Here is a 12459-nt window from a genome sequence, read left to right as displayed (position 1 = left end):
GATTAGCCTACGGAACATTCTGATCAATTCAAGCCAATGATTTCGCCACCCAACATGAATCCCATTGCACATTTATGGGACATAATCTAAGAGGTCATTTTGTGCACAATATCCTGCACTGGCAACACGTTCACAATCATGAATGGCTATACAGGCAGCATGGCTCAATATTTTTGCAGGGAACTTCCAATGACTTGCCGAGTCCTTGCCACATCGAGTTGCTGCACTACGCTAGGCAAAAGGAGGCCCGCCATGATATTAGGAGGTGTCCCACCACTTTTGTCACCTCAGTGTATAGTGTGTGTAGTGACAGAGAGTGAGAAATGAACAGTGTGGCCTTTTATCACTATTAAATAACTTATTTGTAAAAGAGTATTGTATACTAGGTGTAAACTTAATGGGGTGCCACTGTTTTAAACAGAGTGGCCTCGTATTCAGGAAGGTAAAGGCTCCAGTCTTCAACCAGCCATCCTGATTTAAGTTCCCTAAATTATTTTATGCAAATACTGGGAAGGTCTCTATTATAAGGCCATGGCCAGCTATCTGTCCCACCCTTGTCATTCTAGACCTGTAAGTCTCGAAATTTCGTATCATTCAGCGATTCATCAAATTGTACCAAAGAGATTTTTAATACACTCTTGCTGTCAATTTTTCCTTCTGCACTTGACAGAAGCTCCCTAAGTGCACTCCACAGACTTATATGTTTTCTCTTTACTAGAATTACTTGTAAGCTACCTATGAGAAATGTCAATTAATTCTATAATCATATTATTTCCCAGTTTATGTGTGTGTCTATATATTGCAATTTTGAGTTTACCTTGATTTGTTTTCTATATTGGCCACTCTAGCCTTAAGATTTTGTTCTTTATTATATTCCACTCCTCTTATACTAATTTACCCCAAGAGACACTGTTTCAGGGGCTACTTCCTCTGAAAATTTCAATGTTATTCTTTTCAACAATGTAGGAAAAGATATATTACTACTTACCATAAAGATGACATGTTAAGTTGCCGACAGGCACAATTAAAAGACACTCAAACATAGGTTTCAGACACATCCTTCATCAGAAAAAGAGAAACCCCCCACATTCATTCACGCAAGCAAGCAAGCAAGCAAGCAAGCAATCACACGCGCGCAAGCACACGCGCACATGCACACAAACTACTGCAAAGTCTGGCAGCTCATGCTGCCATTCTGGCCCAAGCCGCTGGTGTTGGGGGTCATGTGTGCGTGTGGTGTGCTTATTTGTGTGAATGAATGGTGTATATTTCTCTCTTTTTTTTTTTTTTTTTTTTTTTACGAAAGCTGTGGTCAAAAGCTTATGTGTAAGTCTCTCAATGGTGTGTCTGCTACTTAATGCATCACCTGCATGGTAAATAGCAATCTATTTTTCCCTACATTGTTGATATGTCTACTTGGAGTTTCCATTGTTTAATTTTATTCTCTTCTTTCATAATTCAACATTAACTCGCCTCAAATGCTATCAATTTCTTTACACTTCTGAATTGCCAACGATAGTTTAACATTATAAGCTTATGAATCTCTTCAGAGTCTGGAACTGTGGTTAAGTACTTATAACCTTGAGATACTTCAGTTGACACCTCTCAATCCTCTACAAGTGTACATTCTTCTCCTGATATGACACTATTTCACCAACAGCTTCTGATGTAAGCATATAAATATCTCCAACAGTTGTTGGCAATCATGTTAGAAGCTTTTTTTTAGCATAGTTCTTCTAAACTCAGCAGGAATATCAAAGGTCCATTTGACCTTGACTTACACTATTGTAACTTACTGAACTTATTGTTCTTGCACCAATGTGACATGATTGTTAGCTGATTTGCATTTCCATGAATTTCCCAAATCATTCCAGGCATATACCAGGCCAATTTGCATCAAGGTTATGTGCACCACCTTCCATATTCCCAGCTCATTATTAGTCATTTGAAAATTACTTACACAGTTGCATTATTATCAACAACAATAACAATAAACAGTATTTAATAATTTATCTCTTAATGTAGAGACATCTTTTGTGATCATGAAGTAATATTACTTGAGGGGAGTGTCAGGAGGAGGGCCTTTATCAGACCAGTGACTGGTAAGCTGCAGCTTACCTTTTCATCTCAGACTAGCACTTACAACCAATGTTGTCAACTCTTTATTCTATTCTGGAACCACAGAAGTCAGTCTCTCATGTCTTGACCCAAGCCCTATAATCTTATCCCCTTAATCATAACTAAAATAAATATTATTCATTAAGGAAAAAAGATGATTAGAAATGGAGAGAGAGAGAGAGAGAGAGAGAGAGAGAGAGAGAGAGAGAGAGAGAGAGAGAGAGAGAGAGAGAGAGAACAATGGTACAAACTGGCATTGTTTTAAAAAAATAATGAAATATTAGTTGTACAACAGAAAAATTAACAGATATCCACATGTCATTTTCAGTATCTGAACAGTTTACATTCACGTGATCAACAGTTAATAGTACAATCCCCAAATATTTATCTTCTCTCTGCCTTGTGTTCTACAGGGTGACAATTGAATTACAGGGAAAAAAAACATAAATTAGTTACAAACTACAGCATGCACACACTTCACTTAACATGTAAACATCACCAACCATATTCAAACTTAGGTTACGACATCACTGGCGATGATGCGGCACAGAAGAATAGCGAAATTCTGCATGACCCGCTGAAGTATCTGAACATCGAAGCTGTCGATGACCACCTGAATGGCTGTTTTCAGCTCAGCAATGGTTTTGAGGTTATTGCTCTACACCTTGTCTTTAACACAGCCCCACAAAAAGGCACATGTGTCCAGATCTGGAGAATACGGTGGCCAATTGAGGTCCATTCCAGTGGCCCCCAGGTACCCCAGAGACAGGATGTGGTCCCCCCAAAGTGCTCCACTGAGACATCAAACACACTCCTGCTTAGATGGGGTCAAGCTGCTCCATCTTGCTTGAACCACATCTTGTTGAAATCAGGGTCACTTTGGATAATGGGGATGAAATAATCTTCCAAAACATTCATGTACCGTTCTTTACTCACCTTGCTACCAAGGCATACAGCACCGATTGTTTTGTGACTGGACATTGCACGCCAGTCACCAGTTGAGGATAACACGCATCAAGGGTAGGGTTGTTTGGGAAGGAGACCAGACAGCGAGGTCATCGGTCTCTTTTTGGATTAGGGAAGGACAGGGAAGGAAGTTGGCCGTGCCCTTTCAAAGGAACCATCCCGGCATTTGCCTGGAGTGATTTTAGGAAATCACGGAAAACCTATATCAGGCTGGCCGGATGTGGGATTGAACCGTCGTCCTCCCGAATGCGAGTCCACTGTCTAACCACTGCGCCACCTCGCTCGGTCAGTTGAGGTTGAAAAGACTTCTCAGTCACAAAATGAAGATTCTCAGTCCCACAAATGCGCCAGTTTTGCTTACTGACGAACGCGTCCAAATAAAAGTGGGCTATGTTGCTAAACCAAACAACATTCACATCAAAGTCCTGTTCGTCAATTGTGTGGACAATAGTGTTGGCAAAAAACAATCACTGTTTCATGGCCCTGGGACTTAATGGCTGATGGGTTTGAATTCTGTATGGGAAGAGATGCCGGTCTTCAACAACAATTTGTCGCAGTGTCTTGTGATTGATTCCCACCTGGTGTGCAGCTCACCTGATCAATTTCCTGGGGCTGGTTTGAAACATAGCGTGTCTTCTTGATGTTTTCAGGTGTTTTCACTCTTTTTAGACAACCGACATTGCCAACACTTATCACAAACACTACCCATTCTCTCAAACTTGCAAATCAAATTGTTGATTGTTAGCACAATTGGACCGGTTGTTTTCAGCTTTAACTTAGTCGCAAAGTTCTTTTGAGCTGCAGTTGGGCTGTTATTGCTTGCACAGTAAGCCTTCAAAAGTGCTATATGCTCAGGGACACTGTACCATGACATTTTCATGTGCAAACTGCCGACAACAACAAAGAACGTGTGCATGCGCATACTAATTCCCATCATTCCCCACCACCAACCATGCAGTTTGAACATCCTTATGCAAACCATTCAGACGTTATGATTATTTTATTTCATATAGTTCAATAATTGCAACCCTATACAAATGGGAAGGGATGCAGGAAGTATATTTTATATAAAACAGTGATGTTTGTGCACTTCTTCACAACTAGATAAATTCTATGTAGGCTTACTGCTTTCAGTATGTTCTCAGAATAACTTTCTCCAACAAGATCGCACTTGACAAACACACAGTGAAAGTCACTTTTTCTCTGTGGAAGAAATTGAACATCAGTATATAAAATCTAATAATCCTCCTTTTAATACATGGAATACAACAGCATTCACAAAACTGTTGTGGTACTACAAAATACCAGGAAATTACACGTTATGCTACAATATTATAAGGTGTACAGTGAAATTCCAGAGTAGAACATGCCTTTCATTTTGAGAGGTTTATGGTTAACTACAAAGATATAACAGACTGGATCATTAATAGACTAAATGGTATGGACTATAGATAACAACAACAAATCAAAATAAATTTTGCAAATAGTCAAGGAAATCTAAAATTAGCATAATGATAATTATTAATTAAATTACCTTCCTCAGCTGCACTGTAAATTGTGCCAGGCAACTTTGGGTGTGGCTCACTAGTTTTGGCAGCTATTACAACATTTGCACCATCTCTGGCAGCTTTTATTGCTATTGCCTTTCCTATGCCCCTGCTGGCACCTGTTATAAAGAGAGTCTGACCAACCAGCTTTCTGCAAATACAGAAAAGTAAACATTTTATAATTAACTAACTGTCAAACAGTAAAGACAAGGTAACACAGACAGGTAGAAATATTGTCACTATAATATTTAAAAATAAGAGTCTGTACAAAAATTGAATGTCACTGTTTATTTTCCTCTTCCCTTGTTCAGCTCTATCTCTCTTCACTTACTAGATTCATGGGTAGGACTGTGACTTAAGTCCTGAACAGCCCCATTCCTTCACATTCTTTTCTCTCTTACCAAATGAGAGATACCCTAATGCTCTTGCCAACTCCTCCTCAAATGCATCAGTCTGCTGCCAATAAGTAAGTAGAATTTTTGTTTTGTTTTATTTGGTTCCTAACACAGGTGAAAATCATTTGAAATGTGAAAAGCCACTGCATCCATAACTAATGAACCAGCTGCCCAAGTTTACAACAGATTTTTCTCTTGTTTCCACACACTGGCTGAATTACACTTCCCACTATCTTTTAAGTGTAAGAGTATGTGCAACAGTTGCCTCCACTAAAAAAATACAAAAATCTTGGTATCAAACATCATCCCAAGAGTCAAGTTCAGACACATCTGCTGTCAAACTACATCTTAAATTTCCGGAATGAACTTTCACTCCACTGCGGAGTATATGCTGATTTGAAACTCAGTAGAGCACTTGCCTGTGAAAGGCAATAACACCAATTGGTAAGTACTGATGAACTCTAATGTACTACAGTTAAGTGCTTCTTTAAGAGCAGTTATGTAGTTATATTATTGTACTGATAAATTATACCCACAGTAACAACAATAAGCTAAAAAAATAATCTAGCTTCATTCAATATGTTGTACAGAAGCAAGGTGTTTTAATGACAATGGTAAGCCCAAAACACATTACATAATGCAGAGTAGATCAGAGTCAATTCACTGTAAGAGGCGATTGTTGTTGTATGCTAATATAACAAAATTTTGTGAGTTTTGCTGTGGAATGGTATGATGCAGTAACTGCTGAGTATTTAATACTATATATAAAATCAGTGGCTAAATGTCAAAGCAACTATTGTTATAAACACAAACTGTGCATTACTACAAATGTGGACAGAATACCACATTTAAATATATGGACTTGAAAGAAACAAGTTATGCAATCCTTTCTTCAGGAGCAGTGCATAAGTGATATATCTAGTACCAGCACAGAATCAACACCAGAAATAGGAATTTGGAGTGAGGGATAACCAAAGAGAACTACACATCTAACAGATGTTTAAATTTGTTGTACCATTATTCTTTTGTGATGTAGGTAGTTTTTTCCTAGCTCAATCTTTAAACTTCAAAAGAAAATCCTATTATAATATAGACAAGATATCTGCATGGTGCAAAAAGAGGCAACTGACTTTAAATAGTGAAAAGTGTGAAGTCATCCACAAGAATACTAAACGCAATCTGCTAAATTTAAATAACATAATAAATCGTACAAATATAAAGGCTGTAAATTGAACTAAATACCTGGGGATTACAATTACAAATAACTTAAACTGGAACAATCACATAGATAACATTGTGGGGAAAACAAACCAAAGACTGCAATTTATTGGCAGAACACTTTAAAAATGCAGTAGGTCTACTGAAGAGACTGATTACACTACATTTTGTCTGCCCTCTTCTGGATACTGCTGTGCAGTGTGGGATCCACATCAGATGGGATTAATGGAGAACATCAAAAATGTCCAGAGGTGGTCATGGGACCAGTGCCATGGATATGACATGCGAACTGGGCTTACAATCATTAAAACAAAGGTGTTTTTGTTGCAGCAGGAACTTTTCATGAAATTTCAATCACCAAATTTCTCCTCCAAATCCGATTATATATTATTTGTGCCCACCTACACAGGGAGAAACCATCATTGTAATAAAATAACAGAAATCGCACGGAGACACTTAAGTGTTCATTTTTCTCTCATGCTGTTCAACCTGTGCTAACCAATTCCTGATCGGCAATCTGCGTGGCGAGATGCTGGGATAAATCTCGAATGCCTTAATTTAAAATGACAGTTGCTGTTACATTGAGACATTTCATAACATTAACAGCAAGAACACTGACATAAAATGAGGATGGGAGAGGAGGAGGCGTAAGTAACAAAATGAATTTACTCTTCACAGTCAACATGAAAATACAGATGATCCTGGTACTATGTGTTTTATTGCCTTTCACAGTTGTTGCATGAAGCAGCACTTCATTAGATGGAGCAAGAAACACAGTTTATTCACCTCACTTGTGTGCAAAAGGTTGTGTGGGCACCCCTTATTCATCAATTACTTCAACGTTTTTCCTTACCATGACGACATGCCACTAAATGGCAAATGATAACAGAAACATAACATCGAGGGAGGAGGGGGGGGGGGGGGGGGGGGAGGAAGAGGATAAAAAGGACTTCCATACAACTTATCCCAAAATACACACACAACACTGCAGACATAATACTTTATTAGCAGAAAAAACTCAGACTGTTGTTGTGGTCTTCAGTTTGAAGACTGGTTTGGTGCAGCTCTCCATGCTACTCTATCCTGTGCCAGCCTCTTCATCTCCAAGTAACTACTGCAACCTACATCCCTCTGAATCTACCTACTGTAGTCAACTCTCTGTCCTCCTCTACAATCCCCCCCCCCCCCCCCCCCACTTCCCTCCAGTACTAAACTGGTGATCTCTTGATCCCTCAGAATGTGCCCTACCAACTGATCCCTTCTTTTAGTCAGGCTGTACCACAAATTTTTCTTCTCCCAAATTCTATTCAGTACTACCTCATTAGTTAGATTATCTACCCATCTAATCTTCAGCATTCCTCTGTAGCACCACATTTCGAAAGCTCCTCTTCTCTTCCTGTCTAAACAGTTTATCATCCATGTTTCACTTCCATACGTGGCTACACTCCATACAAATACTTTCAGAAAGGGCTTTCTGAAACTTGAATCTATACTCTATGTTAACAAATTTTTCTTCTTCAGCAATGCTTTTCTTGCCAATTCAATTTACATTTTATGTACCCCCTACTCTGACCATCATCAGTTATTGCTTCCCAAATAGCAAAACTCATTTACTACTTTAAGTGCCTCATTTACTAATCTAATTCCCTCAGCATCACCTGATTTAATTTGACTACATTCCATTGTCCTTGTTTTGCTTTTGTTGATGTTCATCTTATATCCTCCTTTTAAGACACTGTCCATTCCGTTCAACTGCTCTTCCTAGTCCTTTGCCACCTCTGACAGGATAACAATATCATCGGCAAACATCAAAGTTTTTGTTTCTTCTCCCTGGACTTTAATTCCTAATCCAATTTTTTCTTTTGTTTCCTTTACTGCTTGCTCAATATACAGATGAATATCATCGTAGATAAGCTACAACCCTGCCTCCCTATTGCAACAGCTATTTTTCCAAAATTGGGAAACCGTGTAAAAAAAAAAAAAAAAAAAAACTACAAGTGGTTGCTCAGTGTGTCACTATAACATTCACACAACAGAGTGTCATTAACTTTGTCATCCCTAACATCACACGCAGTTAGAACCAAGACATTTAGGTTTAATTGAGATGTCTGACATTGCTTCACCAGCTTACAACTGAACTGGCACCTAAAGGTTGAAAGTTGTGAGTTGGTGAAGCCAACAAACACGAACATAAAATGTTAGTTGTGGTGACACAACTAAGGCCTAGGTTAGGTTATGTTGAAAGGTGACAGTTCTGTTTCAATTTGGCAAAGTGGTATAGAAGGCTTCAGGTAATCCTCTGTATTGTGTTGATTATAGGCCTACATTATAATTGATTCTAAGGCCCACTTTCAAACTTGCACAGTAAACTTCCAGAAATGACAGTTTAAAATCTGTACAAGGGTTGGGATTCCTATCTGGATTTTGTGCATTTCACAGGCCGCCATCTTACCAATCGGCTATACAAGTATGTCTTCTGGCACAACCCATATTTTCAGTGTCACACTACATTCCCTCTTACATGCTGAAATTTTACTCAGTTTCAGGTATGTTTTATTAACACATACTTTTTTCAGCTTAGGTATCTTAAATTTTCCTCTACAGATTTGGGGATATGGCAGTTCCTTGCTAGACTTCTTTCCATTCTGATTTTCCCAATCCAATAATTAGATCCAATGCAAGCTTTAGCTTTGAAGGGAGATTAGATTACAGCCTCCAGACAACAAGATCATTTGAAACAAAACAAGTTCTGGTTGGGAAGAATAAAGAAGGAAATTGGCCATTTCCCTTCAAAATACTCATCCTGACATTTGCCTCAAGCAAATTAGGTAAACTATGGAAAACTGAAATTAGCTGGCAGGGGATCTAAACTGCTGTTCTCCGGAAAGCTCATCCACTATCTTACCACTACTATAGCATTATGCAAGTAGCTTTGATACACATGTACTTCACAATACTAATACGAATAAATATTTACCTGGGGTGTTAGTACATATTTTGCTGAAACTGAGTCAAACCCTTTTGTAGAATCCATGAAGCCCTGGCAAAGCACTAATTCATATTCAATGCTCCAGTCTATCATTCATGGCTTACAAGCGGTCCACTATGCTGTATCCACTTTTAAAGCCAGCTTGTTCCCTAACCTGATATGTCTATAATTTCTTTTTGTGTCTTGTCTGCTTTCTTTCAAGTGAATGAGACTAATCACAACACAGTTCTAGTTTTGAGGCAAAGTCTTCTTCAGCCAAGATCCTGTAAATAAGTCTGAAAGATCCTTTGCTGCGATTTTTTCCTTCGGCTGTAATCATTTACTTTAAAATATTATTTGTCATTAACACATTATCTCTGTACATGTGCAGCCACTATGATATTAAAGATGCTGAAAATAGAAGTTACTTTAAAAACTTATTACAATTATTTTGTTATCCAAAGTTTACTAGAAATTATGGCTGGACTGGAATACACGACAAATATGGCAAAACACCAATAAAATTATCAGCCCATCCCTGACATGGTACTATTTCTCCAGTCAAGTCACAACAAACAGGATTTGTTTGTATTATTAGGCTGACTATCAATTTTATTTCAGCACATGTTAAATGTATATTCCAAATGCCAGGGTTGCTTCTGAAACATACAAGGGTGTTTGTAGCATCTGTATGGCATTTATCGTGAATTCGAGCTTTATGTTATCATTGAGGGCTTTTTGTTTCCGTATTTATTACACAAGCATCTCTCCTCTCCTATTTCTATATCCCTCTGCAGCTGCTACTGCTGCCGCCACTGCCACCGCCAGCCTCCAATTGCATACCATCATTATAATATGTTCTGAGCAATGTACCCAGTAATAATATTCCTAATATGCAACTCAAAACGAAATTATAGGATTCTATCATTTTGACGTAATAGTACTAAACTTGACGACTTGATCGTTATATTCTAGGTCTCATACATTGGATAAAATCATATAAATTTGGCCACGATTTGATGATACTGAGGAGGAGTGAAACTCAAGAGTTCATTAACAAATAGTCATACACTTTGACTACAATTAACTTTGCAGCGTAAAACTGAAATAACCAAGCGACAGATGAACGGCAGAGACGCAAGAATTTCTTCATTTATTATTTTAAATACGAGATGCTGCCTCCCTTTATACCACATAGTGGAACTGTGCATCGAACATTTTTTAAGATATACAAATAATCTTTCCAGTAACGATCATGACACTATTGTTGAAATGAAAATATTGCAAACCAAATACAACGATTTAATAGACTTAATCGCTTGTTTTATTCACGAAATGAGCTTTAACACTCACCCACTGTTCATCGTGTCACTATACACGTACTTCTAACACACTTGAACCTAGGTACAAACTACAAAGGCCAATGCCCAGGAATGTCAAAGTTTGTCGGTAACATAAGTAAACCATACGAAAGACAAAGTAGCTTTATTTATCGCATGGAACCACAATGTAGTTTCTGTCGGTTCCATGCGATCTCGACACAAAAGTGGCTCACAAACGAAAAACATACTCGGCAATATAACGATTAACCACCATCAAATGCTCCGTAGGATCAATAAATAACACATTAAGTATAGTGAAAAAGTTTACAAAAGAAACAGCATAGATTTTTGTGGGTAATCGTACTTCGCTGTCTGCATTTTGTGGAAGTTCCTACAATTTTTTTTTACTTCTCTCACGCTTTTGCTGTATGTCTATGCATATGCCATATGTGACAGAGCAACTCTGGAAGACCGCTGCGTTACTTTGTTTCAGCTGTGTTCTCTTTGTCCAGAACTGTAGCTCTAGCTTGGCTCAGTGGAATGAAGTTCATAAATTTAATATCGGTGTTGTGGACCTACGAGGATTAATATGCTACGGGGATTAATATGCTCTTTCTCCCCAGGAATGTGTGATGTAGTCATGATGAACAAGAGATTGGCTGTCGCTGTTAAATGGGCGTTAATGATCATGACACTTCCACTACATTCCTAGTGAAAGTCTTCTCGAAGAACTCATTCTAAGTACTAGTATGTATGGATGCTAGATAATTCTTGTCCATGCATTTACCAGTAGTTTAATACCGTACAGACATAGTGTCGTGTAGGCTTGATTAAATTCTTCTTCCTATGACGAATTAATGTCATCAGCAATATGTAGCGCTATAATAGGTCATTTATTTCTGGTACCAGAATTCTATAGGCATAGTCTGGATTATGTCAGATCCATAAGGAGGAGAACATTCAGTATGTGGAAAACGACAGAAACACAAAATTTCAAAAGCGGAGATGCTGAGTTCCAGATAGGCACAAAAAAAATGCTCACACAATTAAAGCTTCGGCCATTAAGGCCTTCGTCAATAACACACACACACTCACGTAAACGTAACTCACACCCACGACTGCAGTCTCAAGTAACTGAAACCACACTGCCTGAGACTGCAGTCGTGTGTGTGAGTTGCGTTTCCGTGAGTGTGTGTATATATATAATATATATATATATATATATATATATATATATGTGTGTGTGTGTGTGTCTATTGTTGACGAAGGCCTTAATGGCCGAAAGTTTTAATTGTGTGAGTCTTTTTGTTGTGTCTATCTGCGACTCAGCATCTCCGCTATATGGCGAGCAGCAACTTTCCTTCTCATAATATTGTTACAATCCATCCTGGATTTTCCATTGTTCAAACTTACAAAGGAATTGATAAGCTAATACTCCTTCCACCGGTCCTAAATGAGATGGTCTTCAGGCGTGTGGGAAAAGTAATGCATAGGGGCCTATATAATCTCTCAGGTTTTCTCGGCGCGATTGATTGATGTTGTGTTTCCGGGTGTCCAGCTGAGTTTTTGTTCCCATTTTGTGCACTGAATTTGGACGACCTATCCTTCAGGTGCTGCGAGTTTTGCTGTTAAAGTCGGGTTCACATACGCAACAAAGTGTCGCCACACTTAGTGGCGTTCTGCAGTTGTATGTGTCAACTCCCCGATTTCAGTGGCGCTACTTAAGAGACGCAACTTTTTTATGCCACAAAAAATTCAACTTGGTTGTGCTTCGTTACGCCACTTTCCTTCCTCCATTGCTCCCTGGTAGCTTTATTTCAAAATACGATCATTCTGTCAGCGTTAATCGAGGAGTAATAGTTGCTGTACCCCATTCGATTTCACTGTGTTTTTTTTTTTTTCATTTTATTACTGAAAGAAGTCAA

General features: G+C 38.4%; 1 protein-coding gene across 2 annotated transcripts in view; it reads right to left on the bottom strand.

The window, feature by feature from the left end:
• Window positions 1-11047, bottom strand: part of LOC126469817 (hydroxysteroid dehydrogenase-like protein 2) — a 45476-nt gene extending 34429 nt beyond the window's left edge. The window contains exons 1-2 of one of the 2 annotated variants that reach the window (XM_050097097.1): window positions 10899-11047; window positions 4619-4782 (exon numbers count right to left, since the gene is read on the bottom strand). In XM_050097097.1, the coding sequence (XP_049953054.1) occupies window positions 4619-4782; window positions 10899-10912 (178 nt within the window). In that variant the 5' untranslated portion in view covers window positions 10913-11047. Of the gene's footprint in view, window positions 1-4618; window positions 4783-10565; window positions 10779-10898 lie in introns of those variants that run through there. The other variant, XM_050097098.1, reaches the window with a different exon arrangement.
• Window positions 11048-12459: the final 1412 nt, after the last annotated feature.

This window comes from Schistocerca serialis, chromosome 3 (genome assembly GCF_023864345.2).
Source record: "Schistocerca serialis cubense isolate TAMUIC-IGC-003099 chromosome 3, iqSchSeri2.2, whole genome shotgun sequence".
Taxonomy (NCBI): Eukaryota; Metazoa; Arthropoda; class Insecta; order Orthoptera; family Acrididae; genus Schistocerca; species Schistocerca serialis.
The sequence above is the reverse complement of the archived record's forward strand: the minus strand, read 5'-3'. Positions and strand labels throughout refer to the sequence as shown.